Here is a 17,046-nt window from a genome sequence, read left to right on the forward strand (position 1 = left end):
ACTGACCTGACGCCAGCTAGCTGTTACTTTTTTTTTTTTTAACTATCTTTCTTTAGATATTGAGCAGTAGTTTATGGTTTATTTTGACGTAACGGTGGTTAATACTTTCTCAGTAACGTTAACAGTTAGCAGTCAGTGCAGTGCACATGGTAGGCTAACAATTCCTGTTAAATAAATAAATAAATAAATAAATAAATAAATAAATAAATATAAATAAAAATGTCATTATGAATGATATAAAGCAAACATTACTGTTGATTTGTGTGCATTATTGCACCTCATTCTATTATGCTTTATATTAGATTAGATTTACATTTATTTATTCATTTAGCAGATGCTTTTATCTAAAGTGACTTACAAATGAGAACAATAGAAGCAGTTAAACTAACAGTAGTACAACAATATGCAAGTGCTATGCCTATGACCCTTCTCAGTTTAATCTAACGCAGACTTTTTTATTTTTTTTATTTTTAATAATAGATAAATAAGGAATAAAGGGGGAGAACTCCTTGGCTGCCATGCTTTCAGTTATAAATGTTATAATATTTTTGCTGGATATAAGATTCTTTGTTTGAATATTTTGTCTCTTTCTATACTGATCCTTTTTCTTCGTATTTGCTAAATTATTTCAGGGGCAATGCTGAGATACGTACGAGGAGGGAGCACAAGGGCAAGAGATACAGACGAGCAGATGACGCTCAGCAGATGCGCAGCATGTACAACAGTTCAGGCACACATCAACCCACAAGCCGCCGGACAGCAGGTCTGTACACTCCACAATAGGACCAAGCCCCTGATCAACCACCCTCATCCAGCAGTTTAGGGACAGATACACAACAGTATAACCACCCCCTCTGAAAGCACAAGTCCTGTCATTGAGAGTCCATCAGCAGGTGACAAAGTAGAGACCTGTGTGCCCCCTCCAACTGATCCTGCTTTTTGGCCGTCAAAGGTTTAGAGGAAGATCGTGTTGAAATAGTACAAAGAGGCCCATTTAAAGTCCCAATCAGATTTTAATTTTCCATAGGGACTAGATGGCAGGGCGTTTCATAGTAGCCTACAATTCAAAACGCTCTCAAATGGAGAGAAAATCATGAGAAGTGGGCTTGTTTACTCACAAACAGAACAATGCGGTGTGTTCTGTTTTTGCGTGTAAGCTTTTCAGTTTGAAAGCTATAAAGCTGACTGCAGAGGGCCACAGTGACTTGGTCCAACATAAACAGTAGTTTGAGGAGTCATGAATGTAGCTCAGACCATGCCCAGTGCATGTTTAAATGGAGAGAACTGGACATGCGTTTACAGACATATGACAAAAGACCACCAGGCACTGACATTGCTGGAGGCAGAAAAAAAGAAGGTGGCGAGATGTTCTCAAACGCTTACTTAAAATAACCCTATCTCTTGCCTCAAGGAATTTGTCATTTAGAGGCTCTTCAAAGTGTCTGTATGAGCCAGACAATGGCAACTTCTTAAAGGAAGTGGAGCTTTTAGCCAGTTTTGATCCCGTGATGGAGAACCACCCGACCAAGATAACTGATGAAAGCTCCCGAACGCATTATCTTGGACAGCAGACACAAAATTACTGATCCAGATCATCTCCACCAAAACATTACAAACAATCCAGACATAGATTCAGGAAGCTAAATATTTCTCCATTATTCTTGACTGTACACCTGATATAAGCCACAAGGAACAAAATGTCCCTCATCGTGCGAATTGTTGATTTGGTGCCAAAGCCAAATATCAAGGGAGTATTTCCTTGGTTATATGGAGGTGGTTGAAACAACTAGGGCCTGAACTGCAAAAAACCGACTGTCTATATGTCATTCTATGACAAGTTGAAGGAACTCAGCCATTCCGGTTTTTTTGTGATAATTGCCGCGGACAGGCCTACCTACGACAATGGAGCAAACATGAAGGGGAAAAAGCAAGGAGTTCAGGCCCGACTGCTACAACTTAATTTGAGGGCGTTGTTTGTTCCTTCCTAATCTTGTCATAGCTGATGCTGCTAAGTCATCCAGGGATGCCACTGGCTATTTTGGCTATTTGCAGAAGCTATTTTGTTTCTTCTCAGGAGCTACTTGAAAAAACACGTCAACCTGACTGTGAAATCATGGAGTGATGTGAGGTGGGAGAGCAGGCTTAAGAGTGTCACAGCTGCCAGAAGCCAAATTAAGAAATCAGAAATGCGCTCATCGAGACTAGGCAAACTGTCAATGACTCAGTCGCAAAAATAGAGGCTCAAGCCCTGGCAGAAGAGGTGGCATCTTTTAGATTTCTGATCTGTTCTGTTGTCTGGTGTGAAATTCTTACGACCACTAACCAAGTAAACAAGCTTCTGCAGACTAGTTCAATGCAGCTTGACATTCCTGTCAGGCTCATTGACAATGCCAAAACCTCCCTCTCCAGATACAGGCACTCTGGAGTGTCATCTGCCAAGGAGCTTTGTGAGCCATGAACATAGAGCCAGAGCTCAAAGGAGAACAAGGCTCTGTAAGGAACACAAAAGGCAGTTTTGCATAGGAGACTGCTGACGAGCCCTTCAGTGATGCCCTCAAAAGGCTTGAGGCAAATGTTTTTTTCAATAGTGGTTGTTGGACCCAGCTTTGATGTCACTGCATCCACCATGACTCAGGTCAGAGACAAATTTGGAGTGCTGCTCTATTTCAGCAGAGTGCACGGAATGTCCAAGGAGGACTTACAAAAAAAAAAATAAAAAAAATGCACTGAAGTGCAGAAGACACTGACTGAGGAAGGAAATTCTGATATTGATGGACTTGAGATGGTTCAGGAAATAATCAACCTTCCTCAACTGTCCCCACAGACAACTGTCTTGGAGTTGCTCACATTTCTCCATGAGAATAGCCTTCAAGAGGTGTATCCAAATCTCTGGGTTGCTCTTAGAGTTGCATTAACTCTCCCTGTTACAGTTGCCTCTGCTGAGTGAAGTTTTTCAAAACTAAAGCTCATTAAAACATACTTGCGTTCAACAATGGGGCAGGAACGTCTAAGTGGTCTTGCTGTCATCAGCATCAATGGTGAAGTGGCTCAGGAGCTGTCATATGATTGTAACAGATTAAAAATCTATTAAATTGCAAATTTAGTTTCCCAGCCACACCAACACAGAGAGAAAGACACAATAAATCTCAAATGGCGTTTTATTACATTAAAAGCTAAGCTTAAAAAAAAAAAAAAAAAAAAAAAAACATATCCACATCACAATCTCCTCCTCAACTCAGCGGAGACAATAAAACCATAACTTGTCCAATATTCTGCCCAGGGTAATACCAAAGTCCGGTCTGAAATCAGCCCAGTGATTCCCCTGCCACTGGTAAAAAAAAAAAAAAAAAAGTGTCTGTTTCAGTAGGATCTCAAATGACCGGCTTCAACCGAATCCAGGACCAGGATCTCCACAGCGCCGCCCCACGTCTGTCAGTGGGGAAATCGGAAAAGTCATTGGGTAGTTTGCACGTAGCCGACAACTGCAAAAACTCAGATGAATGGAATAACAACTTTCCTTTCCTATACTTCAAATGGACACATCAGCAATACTATCGTGTCTGCCACTCTGCCGCCGGCTCCCCTGAATCTGTCACCTTTACAGAGATGAACAACTAAGAACGACTCCTTAACACAATGCTAAGCACACACACGCGCGCATCAGCGTGGGAAAAAGAAAGAATCACTTCCCTTCAATCGGGGTTCGTGAGCGTTGACACTGCAGAATCCGAGATTCCGTTCTACCAGCGTACAGGAGATCCAGTCAGCAACAACACAGAGGGGCGAGAAGATCAGTGAGCGCCCATCCGCTTCAGTACACGGCTCGTTCCTCCGTCCAGAGCGTCTCCCGGTAAGAGATCTAGCTCCCTTTTTATCCGAATGACTTGATCAGCTGGCAAATTAGATCGCTGATGTAAGCGGGGTTCTACAGGTGTGTCAATTAGTGTTTGTAGTTGCAGTTTGTAAAGGAGGGAAAGGGGCAAAAAATATAAAAAACAACAGAGAAAAAGAGAGAAAAAACAAAACACAATATAATTTTAACACAACAAACAAATATATTAAAAAAAAAAAGGTTAAGAGTACACATTGCTGTAACAAAATCAATTTCCACAAAATAAGGTTAACCCTCAATCACACTGCTCCACTTGTTTTATAATATGACATGATGACCTAATTAGTGATTTTGCAGCGAGGAAATGCAGACGTGTGGACCTGAGCGTCCAGACGGTTGAGATCGCCGGGGGCCCCCCAATCAGCCGTGGGCCCCTATAATCGTCACCACCTTTCACCCCACTAGGGCCGTCGCTAGTGGGGTGAAAGGTGGTGACGGTTATAGGGGCCCACGACTGATTGGGGGGCCCCCGGCGATCTCAACCGTCTGGACGCTCAGGAAAGTTGACAGGCCACTGCTGCGCGTCGTCACGAAAGCTTATCATTTTCACGTGTTTTAAAACCTTGCCAATTTAAACATTCAAAAGAGTTTTAAACCATCCAAACACAGACGCGGAAAAGCTGAAGTGAGTAGCTGGTTTACTCGCGCGCTGTGTTCAGTGCGCACGCGGAGAGCCGCGTCTCACAGACAGCAACATTGAACCGAGCTCTCCTCGAACTTCCTCCTGCACCTGAACGAACAAATATAAATCGCAGTTTAAATAAACAGAAAAGGATGTGAAAGAGCCCAATTCAGCACCGCGGTGTTCTGGTGTTCAGGGCTCATGCAGAGAGAGGCTTCTCAAACGCTTGAACACCGAATTTGCCTCTTTTTGCTCTTGTACTGACAAATACATACAGCATATGTCAAAATATCCATCTTAGAAAGTATGTTCGAAAAAACTATTGGTTATGTCTTAAGTGAAAGTAAACAGTGGAGAAAAAAAATCGTATGTCTATTATGTTGGATGCATTCATTGTCTCTTAAAGTGACCGCGCCTAATTTAGCTACTAGCTGCTGTAATGTTGATCCAAGAAAATGAAAGAAAGAAAATTACTCACTGCTCTCGACAGAATTACTTTGTAGTTTTAACAAGAATTTATGCACAGTCAAACCAACAATTATTCAGACACCAGATATAATGTTTGATTATTATTATTATTTTTATTTTTTTTTACTAGTAGGTGCAGGACACTATAATTTATGAAAGGGAGTATAGCAAAATAAAGCGAACTGTGACATATACCCAAAAATTCTTCATACAGTGAACTAGTGAAACTGATTAAAAAAAAAAAATATTCAGACACTTTGACCTGACCATGTTTTGTTTATGTTTTTTTCCTGAATTGCTAATGCTAACTTTTTCACACCACCACAGACTGAACAAAATTAAGCATTTTTTTTTTGGTAATTAGTCAACAAAGTATTGATAGATGTGTAAATATTGTCATACTAACAACTGTCTGAAGTTTTGGTTGATTGTATTCCATTACATACATTTCTATCAAAGTTATCTAACATTATCAAGATGAATTTGTTCTTAGACACAGTTTAACTTTGAGTTCTTGTCATATTTTATTACCATTTTCTAAACTATAGCAAATAAACTGTGATAATGTGAGAAATGTTGTAGGTGTCTAAATAAATTTTGGTTTGATTGTATATTTATTTTTTTACAGTGAAGACTTAAGCAGTGATACTTTACATTTAATTATTCGGTTTCTGTACCTGGACACAAACTTGAATAAACTAAAACATTGTGTAAATATCACAAATAAATAAATACAAAAAACATACAAATTAAACAATTTCAAACAGGGCCCACTGTTACAACCTGCACCGGGGCCCCACAAACCCCAGCTACGGCCCTGCGTGTGGTTCTATAGAGCCTCCCAAAACTGGTTGAAATGCTTGATCCATACAGAATAGCATTATGGCTCCCTCAAAATGTATGTCTTTGGTTTATTTTGACAACATGTGGTCTAAGAAGATTTTGCACTTTACTTGAATGTGTGTTTTTAGCTGTTCTACATAGCCTACTGTGTTTACAAAGTAAGTAAAGTTGTGACTTTTAGTCCTCTAAATCTTTGTTTTATTTAAGAAGACTGACTATTCTTGTTTGTACTTATTGATGATTATTTAATTTAAATTATTCAAAGTGACATTGAATTTGCAAAAAAAAAAAAAAAAAACGTCTGGATTATTTTGATAATTTTTTTTATTTTGCTATTTCTGTTTACTGTTTACAAAGTCAGCAAAGATGTGAAGATTTAACTTTCTCTTTTTAGTGTTTCTTAAGTTTTTATACTGTGATGCTGCTATTGTGTGTTATTGGTATTGAGTTATGTTTGGTAATAAAAAGTTAAACTGGCAAAAACAAACGTTTTTTTTTTTTTTTTTTTTTTTTCTCGGGGGTCGGGGTGGGAGGCATCATAAAGGAATTATGCTTAGGGAACCAAAATGGCTAGCAGCGGCACTGTGTAAGGTGATTTAGGTGATTTAGAACCGTAACAGTAATCAGTGCATACTGCAGCCTTTAATACACACTACTATCAATCTCACACTCTTTTTGCTAATATGGGGTGCGTTTTTCATACAACTACCTAACTCGCTGCTTCACCACCATAGTACGATGCATCGTTGAACAAATCAACTAGCTAGTCACGACTGTTTCCCAAAACCATATTGCTGCAAATCTGTCATTCAACCACGCTGGTGAATGATGTCACGCAGGTGGTGGAGGTAAGAACTTCTTTTAATACCTTTGAGATCGAATTAATACTAGATTTTTTGCTATAAATTACAGACATGGCATTTGGGGACTAATTATATTTTTTCTTAGTCATTTTGCTTTATTTCCAGATTCAATATCTTTCTTGCATACTAGAGCATGTACGCACATGCGCACTCTTCAAAATCGGTGCCTATAATCTCGACAAACTAAAATGTGTAAATGACATTCGTATATATTCGAAAAAAAGATATACATTGTACTTACTGTCAGGTTGCTAATTTTGCTCAAGATAATGATTTATTAAGTCCACGTGTCATAAAAACAAGAAACTACGCATCCAGCCACAGCTGGAGAGCTGTCGTTTCAACCGCACAAGTCTGCGATGTAGTTTGTGAATGTTCGTTTGAACGATGGTGTCGGGAAACACCAACGGAACTTGTGATGTTAGATGGCTAACGATGCTATTAGGTCCCGCTTCAGACATTTGCCTAAGTGAACTTCGAAGAATTGTATTCCGGAGTTGTGCTGAACAATAACCAGCTCTATACATACACGGCCTCAAACAAACATTAATTGATTCGGACAGCACCATTAACTTCTCATATAATCTTAACATTACAGTTCCTGCACTCAATGTTTAACTAACGCCAGATAAGTTGACGGTTGCGGTGCATATGAGAAAGGAGTTTACAGTTTATTCAAGCACTAACTTTGTAAAAGACAAACGAGCCTTATCACACAAAATTACCATTATATTTTCCTTACACCACAGTGAAATAATAACTACATTAACTTTGCATTTGTCAAACAGAGACAACATACATATTGCGATGGAATGGTTTGGCTAGCTTTAGCGAACACGTGCACAAGTTGTCTGTAAAGTAATAGCCTAATTGTCCATCCTGCCACTAACCATTAATGTGAATGAAAAAACCTTTATTTTCGTTAAAATAATTTTCGAACGCTGATGGCAAAACGCTGACTGGTGCGAGCAAGGAGTTGATGTGACGTCATGTGGTCACATGACATGAAAACCTCTGGTTTAAAGTAAAAATACTATTCAAGTCAAATTGTTGCTCTTAATTTGTTCTAGGGGGTTCGTCATTTGCTTTAAGGCAAACTGAACAAAACAGGTTTAAACCAGAAACCATGATTTTCACTTAGTCCAATGTAAAAATGCACTTTAAAAGAACAACACAGTAGTTTCACTTTTTTCAGTGTAATGGGAATAGTTTCGACTTACTAATGACACTTCTCCTAGATTTTCTTTAAAGCGTGGTGTAAGGCAAGGTTGCCCCATCTCCCCATATCTGTTTTTAATAGCTACACAATTTTTAAGTTTTCATATTAAAGAGAGTCCTGTGAAGGGAATTTCTGTTACTGGAACTGAATTAATTATTAGCCAATTGGCTGATGACACGGCATTGTTTCTAAGAGATGCCTCTCAGATCCCAATTGCTTTAACATCTCTTCTATCTTTCTCAAATGTTTCTGGCCTTCTGCTCAATATTAATAAATGTGAGTTACTCCCGATCAAAAAATGTGCTGCATCCTCTATCTGCAATATTCCCATCAAAGAGAATGTCACATATTTAGGAATCAAAATATTAAAAAATACTAAACTAAGAATTTCAACCCAAATATGGAGAGAAAAAAAAAGAAAAGAAAATCTTTGGTTATTAAGAGATGCATTTTTGAAAGGTAGAACTTTGCTTTGCTAAAGTAGAAGGTATCTCTAGATTATCCTGTGCTGCTCATTCCTTATTTGTAGATAAACCAACCTGTAAGCTGATTGACGTAATGTTGCTTAAATTTCTTTGGAAAAATAAAACTCATTATATTAGAAAATCTGGTATTTGAAATTCTTATAGGGGCGGCTTAAATTTTATTGACTTTGATTCTTTTAATAACACATTAATAATGAATTGGCTTAAACGCTTTCTCCACAATCAGTCTTCTATTTGGAGTGTAATCCCTTGATATATCTTTTCACAATTAGGTGGTATACATTTTTATTAAGGTGTAATTATTCCATTAGTAATTATTCCATTAGTAAACTTCCAGTTATCACCAGCAAATGCTTTTGGCTTGGAAACCTATTTACAAGCAAAATTTCTCGCCACACAATTTTTTATTTGGAACAACTGTATCCTTGTTTCTGGAAAATTGGTTCAGTAATGGAGTGTTAGTGAACCAGTTGTTTGACAATGATGGCAATTTGACTTTATTTTCTAGATACAGGAAAGTGATTTTTTAAAATAATGTAATAACAGTTTTAAAGGCCGGAAACAAGATATCAAAACCTGATGTAAGTGTAAGCAATGAATGACAGTCATTTCTTGTCAAGAATCGTGGATATTGATAAGGGTTGGTTCAGAGCACTTGTTAAATGAAAGATGAGTGGTTATGAAAGTGAAGGTTTTTATCATTGCATGCAATCACCATGCTGCATAGTAATGTTAATTTGTAATACTGATCTTGTGTTGAAATGATTCTGAAGTGAAGTAATCATGATTACTTTTTCACAGAATCATCTCAAATGCCTTAATGGCAAAATTCAATATGAGGGGTAGTGTTCCTGTGGCTCAGTGGTAGAGCATTGCGTTAGCAGCGCAAAAGGTTGTGGGTTCGATTCCCAGGGAACACATGATAGGTAAAAAGCGTTAGCCTAAATGCACTGTAAGTCGCTTAAAGCGTCTGCTAAATGCATAAATGTAAGTGGTGGCCAACTTGAAAAGAAGCAATTCAAAGCCACACCTTTATATATTACGTAATTCAACATAAATTTGGCCTTATGACATTTTTACAAAAATCTTATGTCCCTTGTCTACTATTTATTTTAAAAGACCACCTGTCTTTATCAGAAATACCCTGTTCACTTTCATAGCACCACAGTGATACAGAAGAGAGGGGGGATCAAATGCTGTTTTAAGTCATCTAGCACACATGTAATGCAGAACATCTTTTGTCAACAACATTTTTCTAGACTAAAATAACATGTAATACACATTTACTTTTCTTCTAATGCTGCTTACATGAACTGAATGGAAAGTTCCTGTTCCACTGTTTTAAATTTAGTTGTATAACTATAAAAACATTTTAAAGTGCATGTAATTTAACTAAAATTTAGCAGTTTCTTATATATATATATATATATATATATATATATATATATATAGATAGAGAGAGAGAGAGAGAGAGAGAGAGAGAGAGAGAGAGAGAGAGAGAGAAACCCGATTCCAAAAACATTGGGACACTGTACAAATTGTGAGTAAAAAAGGAATGGAATAATTTACAAATCTCATAAACATTTTTTTATTCACAATAGAATATAGATAACATATCAAATGTTGAAAGTGGGACATTTTGAAATATCATGCCAAATATTTGCTCATTTTGGATTTCACGAGAGCTACACATTCCAAAAAAGTTGGGACAGGTAGCAATAAGAGGCCTGAAATGTTGAATGTACATATAAAGAACAGCTGGAGGACCAATTTGCAACTTAGTAGGTCGATTGGCAAGATGATTGGGTATAAAAGGGCCTCTCAGAGTGGCAGTGTCTCTCAGAAGTCAAGATGGGCAGAGGATCACCAATTCCCCCAATGCTGTGGTGAAAAATAGTGGAGCAATATCAGAAAGGAGTTTCTCAGAGAAAAATTTCAAAGAGTTTGAAGTTATTATCATCTACAGTGTATAATATCATCCAAAGATTCAGAGAATCTGGAACACTCTCTGTGCGTAATGGTCAAGGCCGGAAAACCATACTGGATGCCCGTGATCTTCGGGCCCTTAGACAGCACTGCATCACATCCAGGAATGCTACTGTAATGGAAAGCACAACATGGGTTCAGGAATACTTCCAGAAAACATTGTCGGTGAACACAATCCACCGTGCCATCCGCCGTTGCCAGCTAAAACTCTATAGGTAAAAAAAGAAGCCATATCTAAACATGATCCAGAAGCGCAGGTGTTTTCTCTGGGCCAAGGCTCATTTAAAATGGACTGTGGCAAAGTGGAAAACTGTTCTGTGGTGAGACTAATCAAAATTTGAAGTTCTTTTTGGAAAACTGGGATGCCATGTCATCCAGACTGAAGAGGACAAGGACAACCCAAATTGTTATCAGCACTCAGTTCAGAAGCCTGCATCTCTGAAGCCTGCATCTCTTGGGTTGCATGAGTGCATGTGGCATGGGCAGCTTACACATCTGGAAAGGCAACATCAATGCTGAAAGGTATATCCAAGTTCTAAAACAACATATGCTCCCATCCAGGGAAGACCTTGCATTTTCTAACATGACAATGCCAGACCACATACTGCATCAATTACAACATCATGGCTGCGTAGAAGGAGGATCCGGGTACTGAAATGGCCAGCCTGCAGTCCAGATTTTACACCCATAGAAAACATTTGGTGCATCATAAAGAGGAAGATGCGACAAAGAAGACCTAAGACACTTGAGCAACTAGAAGTCTGTATTAGACAAGAATGGGACAACATTCCTATTCCTAAACTTGAGCAACTTGTCTCCTCAGTCCCCAGATGTTTGCAGACTGTTATAAAAAGAAGAAGGGGTGCCACACAGTGGGTAAACATGGCCTTTGTCCCAACTTTTTTGAGATTTGTTGATGCCATGAAATTTAAAATCAACTTATTTTTTCCCTTAAAATTATACATTTTCTCAGTTTAAACATTTGATATGTCATCTATGTTGTATTCTGAATAAAATGTTGTAATTTGAAACTTCCACATCATTGCATTCTGTTTTTATCTCAACAAATTAGAATATGGTGACATGCCAATCAGCTAATCAACTCAAAACACCTGCAAAGGTTTCCTGAGCCTTCAAAATGGTCACTCAGTTTGGTTCACTAGGCTACACAATCATGGGAAAGACTGCTGATCTGACAGTTGTCCAGAAGACAATCATTGACACCCTTCACAAGGAGGGTAAGCCACAAACATTCATTGCCAAAGAAGCTGGCTGTTCAAAGAGTGCTGTATCCAAGCATGTTAACAGAAAGTTGAGTGAAAGGAAAAAGTGTGGAAGAAAAAGATGCACAACCAACCAAGAGAAACGCAGCCTTATGAGGATTGTCAAGCAAACTGGATTCAAGAATTTTAGTGAACTTCACAAGGAATGGACTGAGGCTGGGGTCAAGGCATCAAGAACCACCATACACAGACGGTTCGAGGAATTTGCTGAACCACAGACAACGTCAGAGGTCTCTTACCTGGGCTAAGGAGAAGAAGAACTGGACTGTTTCCATTGGTACAAAGTCCTTTTTTCAGATGAGAGCAAGTTTTGTATTTCATTTGGAAACCGAGGTCCTAGAGTCTGGAGGATGTGCAATGTCATCTGCTGGTGTTGTTCCATTGTGTTTTTGAAAACCAAAGTCACTGCACCTGTTTGCCAGTACATTTTGGAGCACTTCATGCTTCCTTCTGCTGACAAGCATTTGTAGATGGTGATTTCATTTTCCAGCAGGATTTGGCACCTGCCCACACTGCCAAAAGTTGGTTAAGTGACCATGGTGTTAGTGTGCTTGACTGGCCAGCAGTGTCTCGGTTCATGAATTCACCGTCTCACCTTCTCTGTGTGTGCGGTTGTGTTGGAGGCGTGGTTACTGATTACCTATCACTCTGATCACTGCCACCTGCTGCACTCATCACCGGGGCTATTTAAACCTGTGTCTCACCCAGTCATGTTGTCAGATCGTTTCAGTGTGTCTGGCGGTTCCGGCTGTTCACTGCTTTCTGGTCTGGTCTCTTCGTCCCGGATTCCTGGATCCTGCCGGTTTGGTTCGCCCATTGCATCCCTGCGTCGCTATCCTGAGCGGTGGAATCGTCAGCCAACCTGCCTGCTTCAAGGACCGATTTCACTCGTCTGTGCTTTGTCCAGTGGATCTATATGTTCACATTGTCGAGTACTTGAGTTTAATAAACCTCTGTTTTACTCGCTATTGGATTCTCTGCCTTTGTTTACACACCAGACGTAACAAGCAGACTCACCAGACCTGAACCCCAGAGAGATCTATGGCCTATTGTCAAGAGGAAAATGAGAAACAAGAGACCAAAAAATGTAGATGAGCTGAAGGCCACTGTCAAAGAAACTTGGGCTTCCATACCACCTCAGCAGTGCCACAAACTGATCACCTCCATGCCACGCCAAAATGAGACAGTAATTAAAGCAAAAGGAGCCCCTACCAAGTATTGAGTACATGTACAGTAAATGAACATACTTTCCAGAAGGCCTAAAATTCACTAAAAATTCACTGTTTTTTTATTATTATTAGTTTTATGAAGTATTCTGATTTGTTCAGATTTTGTTGGGATTTTAGTTGAATGTGGGCCAAAATCATCACAATTAAAAGAACCAAAGACTTAAACTACTTCAGTGTGTGTGCACTGAATTTTTTTAATACACGAGTTTTACAATTTGAGTTGAATTACTGAAATAAATGCACTTTTCCTCAACATTCTAATTTATTGAGATGCACCTGTATATCCTCACAGAAACTAATATAGGATGTTACAGTCTCTGTGAGTTCGTCCAGATCGATGGTAGCAGCTTCAAAAACACTCCAATCAGTGAGGTTGAAACAGGCCCACTCTGTTTCGTTGGTCCATCTCTTTAAACTCTTTACAACAGGTTTAGCAGATTGAAGTTTTTGCCTGTAGGTTGGTATATGCATCCTTTATTGTGGTGTAACAGTGATCTAGTATGTTACTGTCTGTGGTGGGACATGTAACATGCTGTCTGTATTTTGGCAGTTCACGGGAGAGATTGGCTTTATTAAAGTCCCCAAGAATGTTTAAAACAGAGTCCGGGTGTTGTTGTTCTGTCTCTGTGATCTGATCAGCGAGTTTCTGTAAAGCCAGGCTCACGTGCGCTTGCGGAGAGATGCAAACACTCACATGAATGAACGAGTGAAACTCCCGCGGCGAGCGGACTGGCTTGCAGTTAACAAAGGGCACTTCTAGATCTGAGCAGCACATCTTCTTTAACACAGTTACATCTACACACCACCGTTCATTGATATAAAAGCCTGTCCCACCGCCACACGATTTCCCCGTTGATTCTGCATCGCGATCTGCTCTAATGATTGTGTAAATATGAGAAATACCATGAACTACTTGCCTAATAATTAATTAGGCATGTAAAGCTCTAGCGGCTTTCACAAGTAAAAGTAATATTAATTTTTATCCAAGAATAAAAAAAAAAACTTTTATATAATAAATATAAAATAAAAACAAGTAAAAAAAAAAAAAAAAAAAAAAAAAAAAACTTTATTAGCATGGTAACAGGACCAGCAGTTTAAGACATTAATTTGTGAGCACAAAACAAAAAAAAGAGAGACTACTCTTTCCAATGTACAGAAGACTTTATTGGATAAATCAAAAAGACATGTAAATAATCTAACAAACAAACACACTCATACATTCACACAAGCTGTGAATGAGGAAATAATGAGTTTGACAGAGTGAAAATGTGAAATCCCATGTTTATCTCAATATAGGAAATTGTCAAACAGCCTTTAATCAATAAACCAGCAAGAATCTGGAAGTTGTACTTGTGTTGCCTTTGTTTTAAGGGAAATTCATTCTGTGTGGCATGGGGTTTCTGTAGGTTGTTGATTGGCTGGAAGTTAAGGAGTCATTGGAAGTGACATCTTGGGTGTTGGCTGAAGGATGGTGTGGAGTTGTGTACGCTGGTTGAAGTTTTAAAGTTGGTGCAGACAACGTCTGACATAGCTTTGTGGCAAAACTTAGAACACAAAACTCTCAACAGGAAAATAAAATAAACTGATGTAGAAGAAAGAAAGAAAAGCTGTTGAGACTAGACGGCTTGTCTTCTCATGGTGGTTGAGTAACAGCAGGTGTGCAGGCCAAAGCCCACTTTGAAGAGCGTTTAAAGAGCAGGTCATATGGTATTTTAAAGTGTCCTAATATTGTGATGGAGTCCCCTACAACAGGATTAAATGCATCTAAGGTAAGAAAACATTGGCAAATGACTCTAATATTAAATGTATACAAACACGATTCCAAAAAAGTTGGGACACTGTACAAATTGTGAATAAAAACAGAATGCAATGATGTGGAAGTTTCAAATTTCAATATTTTATTCAGAATACAACATAGATGACATATCAAATGTTTAAACTGAGAAAATGTAAAGCCTACTCTACTGCTTAAAATTTGCATTTGAATAATCAGTGGGAAATTAATTAAAAAAACCAAAAAAAAAAAAAACATACCTACAGGCTGTGAGTCAGAAGCTCCAGATTGTCCCTGCAAAGTCTGAACTGCCCAACTTTATAGAAACAGCTGTTGTGCCACAGACACATTGCAAGCTACTGGTTCAGGAAACAGTCCTCATCCTCCATAAAATGCGCAGCACACATCGGAATATTTGGGTTGGACTGTTCTGGAACAGTGTTGAAATACAACTTTACCACTGATTTCTAGCATGTCCTCTTTTGGAAGGCCAAACAAAGTTTCACTTCAACGAAACACTCCACAACATGGCAGCTGCGGCAAAAGAGAGAATAAAAGTTATGCCTTCTATCTTTGCGTGAACCTTTGGGTCGGTGTTATGCAATTCTTCCCACATAGAGACATAGAGATGTGGCAGCATGTTAGAACAAGCCGTTTTAGAGGGTGTGGTTGACCCTTAACTTTTATAAAGAATATATCTTTGGATTTGAGACTTTAGTCTTTGCAACTTAACAGATCTTCTTTATGCACCAAGAGCTTGTAACACTCCAAAGAGAAAGTTTAAAAATTGCATCATATGACCCCTTTAAGACCCTAAAGAATCATATAAACTTGTGGAAAATGGGCATTCAATGACCACTTTAAACATGTGATTCTCAAGGTATCCTTTATTTGTCAAAGACCTTTCACACTGAGAGCAGATAAAAGTCTTTTATGAAGTGTGAGTTAACAAATGAATCTTAAGGTGTTCTTTCAGTGTAAAAGTCTTTCCACGCTGAGAGCAGGAGAAAGGCTTTATCCCAGTATGAACTAACATGTGCTTCTCAAGGTTTGCTTTACAAGTGAGTGTTTCCACACTGAGAGCAGATAAAGGCTTTTATGAAGTGTGAGTTACCAAATGATTCTTAAGGTGTCCTTTCAGTGTAAAACTCTTTCCACACTGAGAGCAGCTGAAAGGTTTTTCTGAAGTGTGAGTTACCAAATGATTCTTAAGGTGTCCTTTCAGTGTAAAACTCTTTCCACACTCAGAGCAGGAGAAAGGCTTTATCGCAGCATGAATTAACATGTGATCCTTAAGGCTTGCTTTACACGTGAAAGTGTTTCCACACTGAGAGCAGCTGAAAGGCTTTTCTGAAGAGTGAGTTACCAAATGATTCTTAAGTTGTCTTTTCTGTGTATAACTCTTTCCACACTCAGAGCAGCTGAAAGGCTTTATCCCAGCATGAATTAACATGTGATTCTTAAGGCTTGATTTATGTGTAAAACTCTTTCCACACTGAGAGCAGCTGAAAGGCTTTATCCCAGCATGAATTAACATGTGATCCTTAAGGTTTGATTTATGTGTAAAACTCTTTCCACACTGAGAGCAGCTGAAAGACTTTATCCCAGTATGAATTAACATGTGCCTATTAAGGCATGATTTCTTTCTAAAACTCTTTCCACACTGAGAGCAGGAGAAAGGCTTTATCCCAGTATGAATTAACATGTGCTTCTTAAGTTCTGCTTTACACATGAAAGTGTTTCCACACTGAGAGCAGCTGAAAGGTTTTTCTGAAGTGTGAGTTACCAAATGATTCTTAAGTTGTCCTTTCTGTGTAAAACTCTTTCCACACTGAGAGCAGCTGAAAGGTTTTTCTGAAGTGTGAGTTACCAAATGATTCTTAAGGTGTCCTTTCAGTGTAAAACTCTTTCCACACTGAGAGCAGCTGAAAGGCTTTATCCCAGTATGAACTAACATGTGCCTATTAAGGCGTGTTTTATATGTAAAACTCTTTCCACACTGAGAGCAGGAGAAAGGCTTTATCGCAGCATGAATTAACATGTGACTCTTAAGGCTTGCTTTACAAGTGAAAGTCTTTCCACACTGAGAGCAGCTGAAAGGTTTTTCTGAAGTGTGTGTTACCAAATGATTCTTAAGTTGTCTTTTCTGTGTAAAACTCTTTCCACACTGTGAGCAGCTGAAAGGCTTTATCCCAGCATGAATTAACATGTGATTCTTAAGGCTTACTTTACACATGAAACTCTTTCCACACTGAGAGCAGCTGAAAGGCTTTATCCCAGCATGAATTAACATGTGATTCTTAAGGTTTGATTTATGTGTAAAACTCTTTCCACACTGAGAGCAGCTGAACGACTTTATCCCAGTATGAATTAACATGTGCC

At 38.7% G+C, this 17,046-nt stretch overlaps 1 protein-coding gene and 1 pseudogene across 1 annotated transcript; one reads left to right on the top strand and one right to left on the bottom strand.

Annotated features, from left to right (window-relative positions):
* The window catches only part of LOC122136721, a 690,060-nt pseudogene that overhangs the window by 214,655 nt on the left and 458,359 nt on the right, over nt 1–17,046 (top strand).
* On the bottom strand, nt 15,188–17,008 carry LOC122136732 (oocyte zinc finger protein XlCOF6-like; the record flags this gene model as incomplete). Its single annotated transcript, XM_042721282.1, has 1 exon — nt 15,188–17,008. A coding segment is annotated over one exon (1,248 nt), but the record flags the coding sequence as incomplete, so codon positions are not given.

Source organism: Cyprinus carpio, chromosome B3 (assembly GCF_018340385.1).
Source record: "Cyprinus carpio isolate SPL01 chromosome B3, ASM1834038v1, whole genome shotgun sequence".
In the NCBI taxonomy this organism is placed as follows: Eukaryota; Metazoa; Chordata; class Actinopteri; order Cypriniformes; family Cyprinidae; genus Cyprinus; species Cyprinus carpio.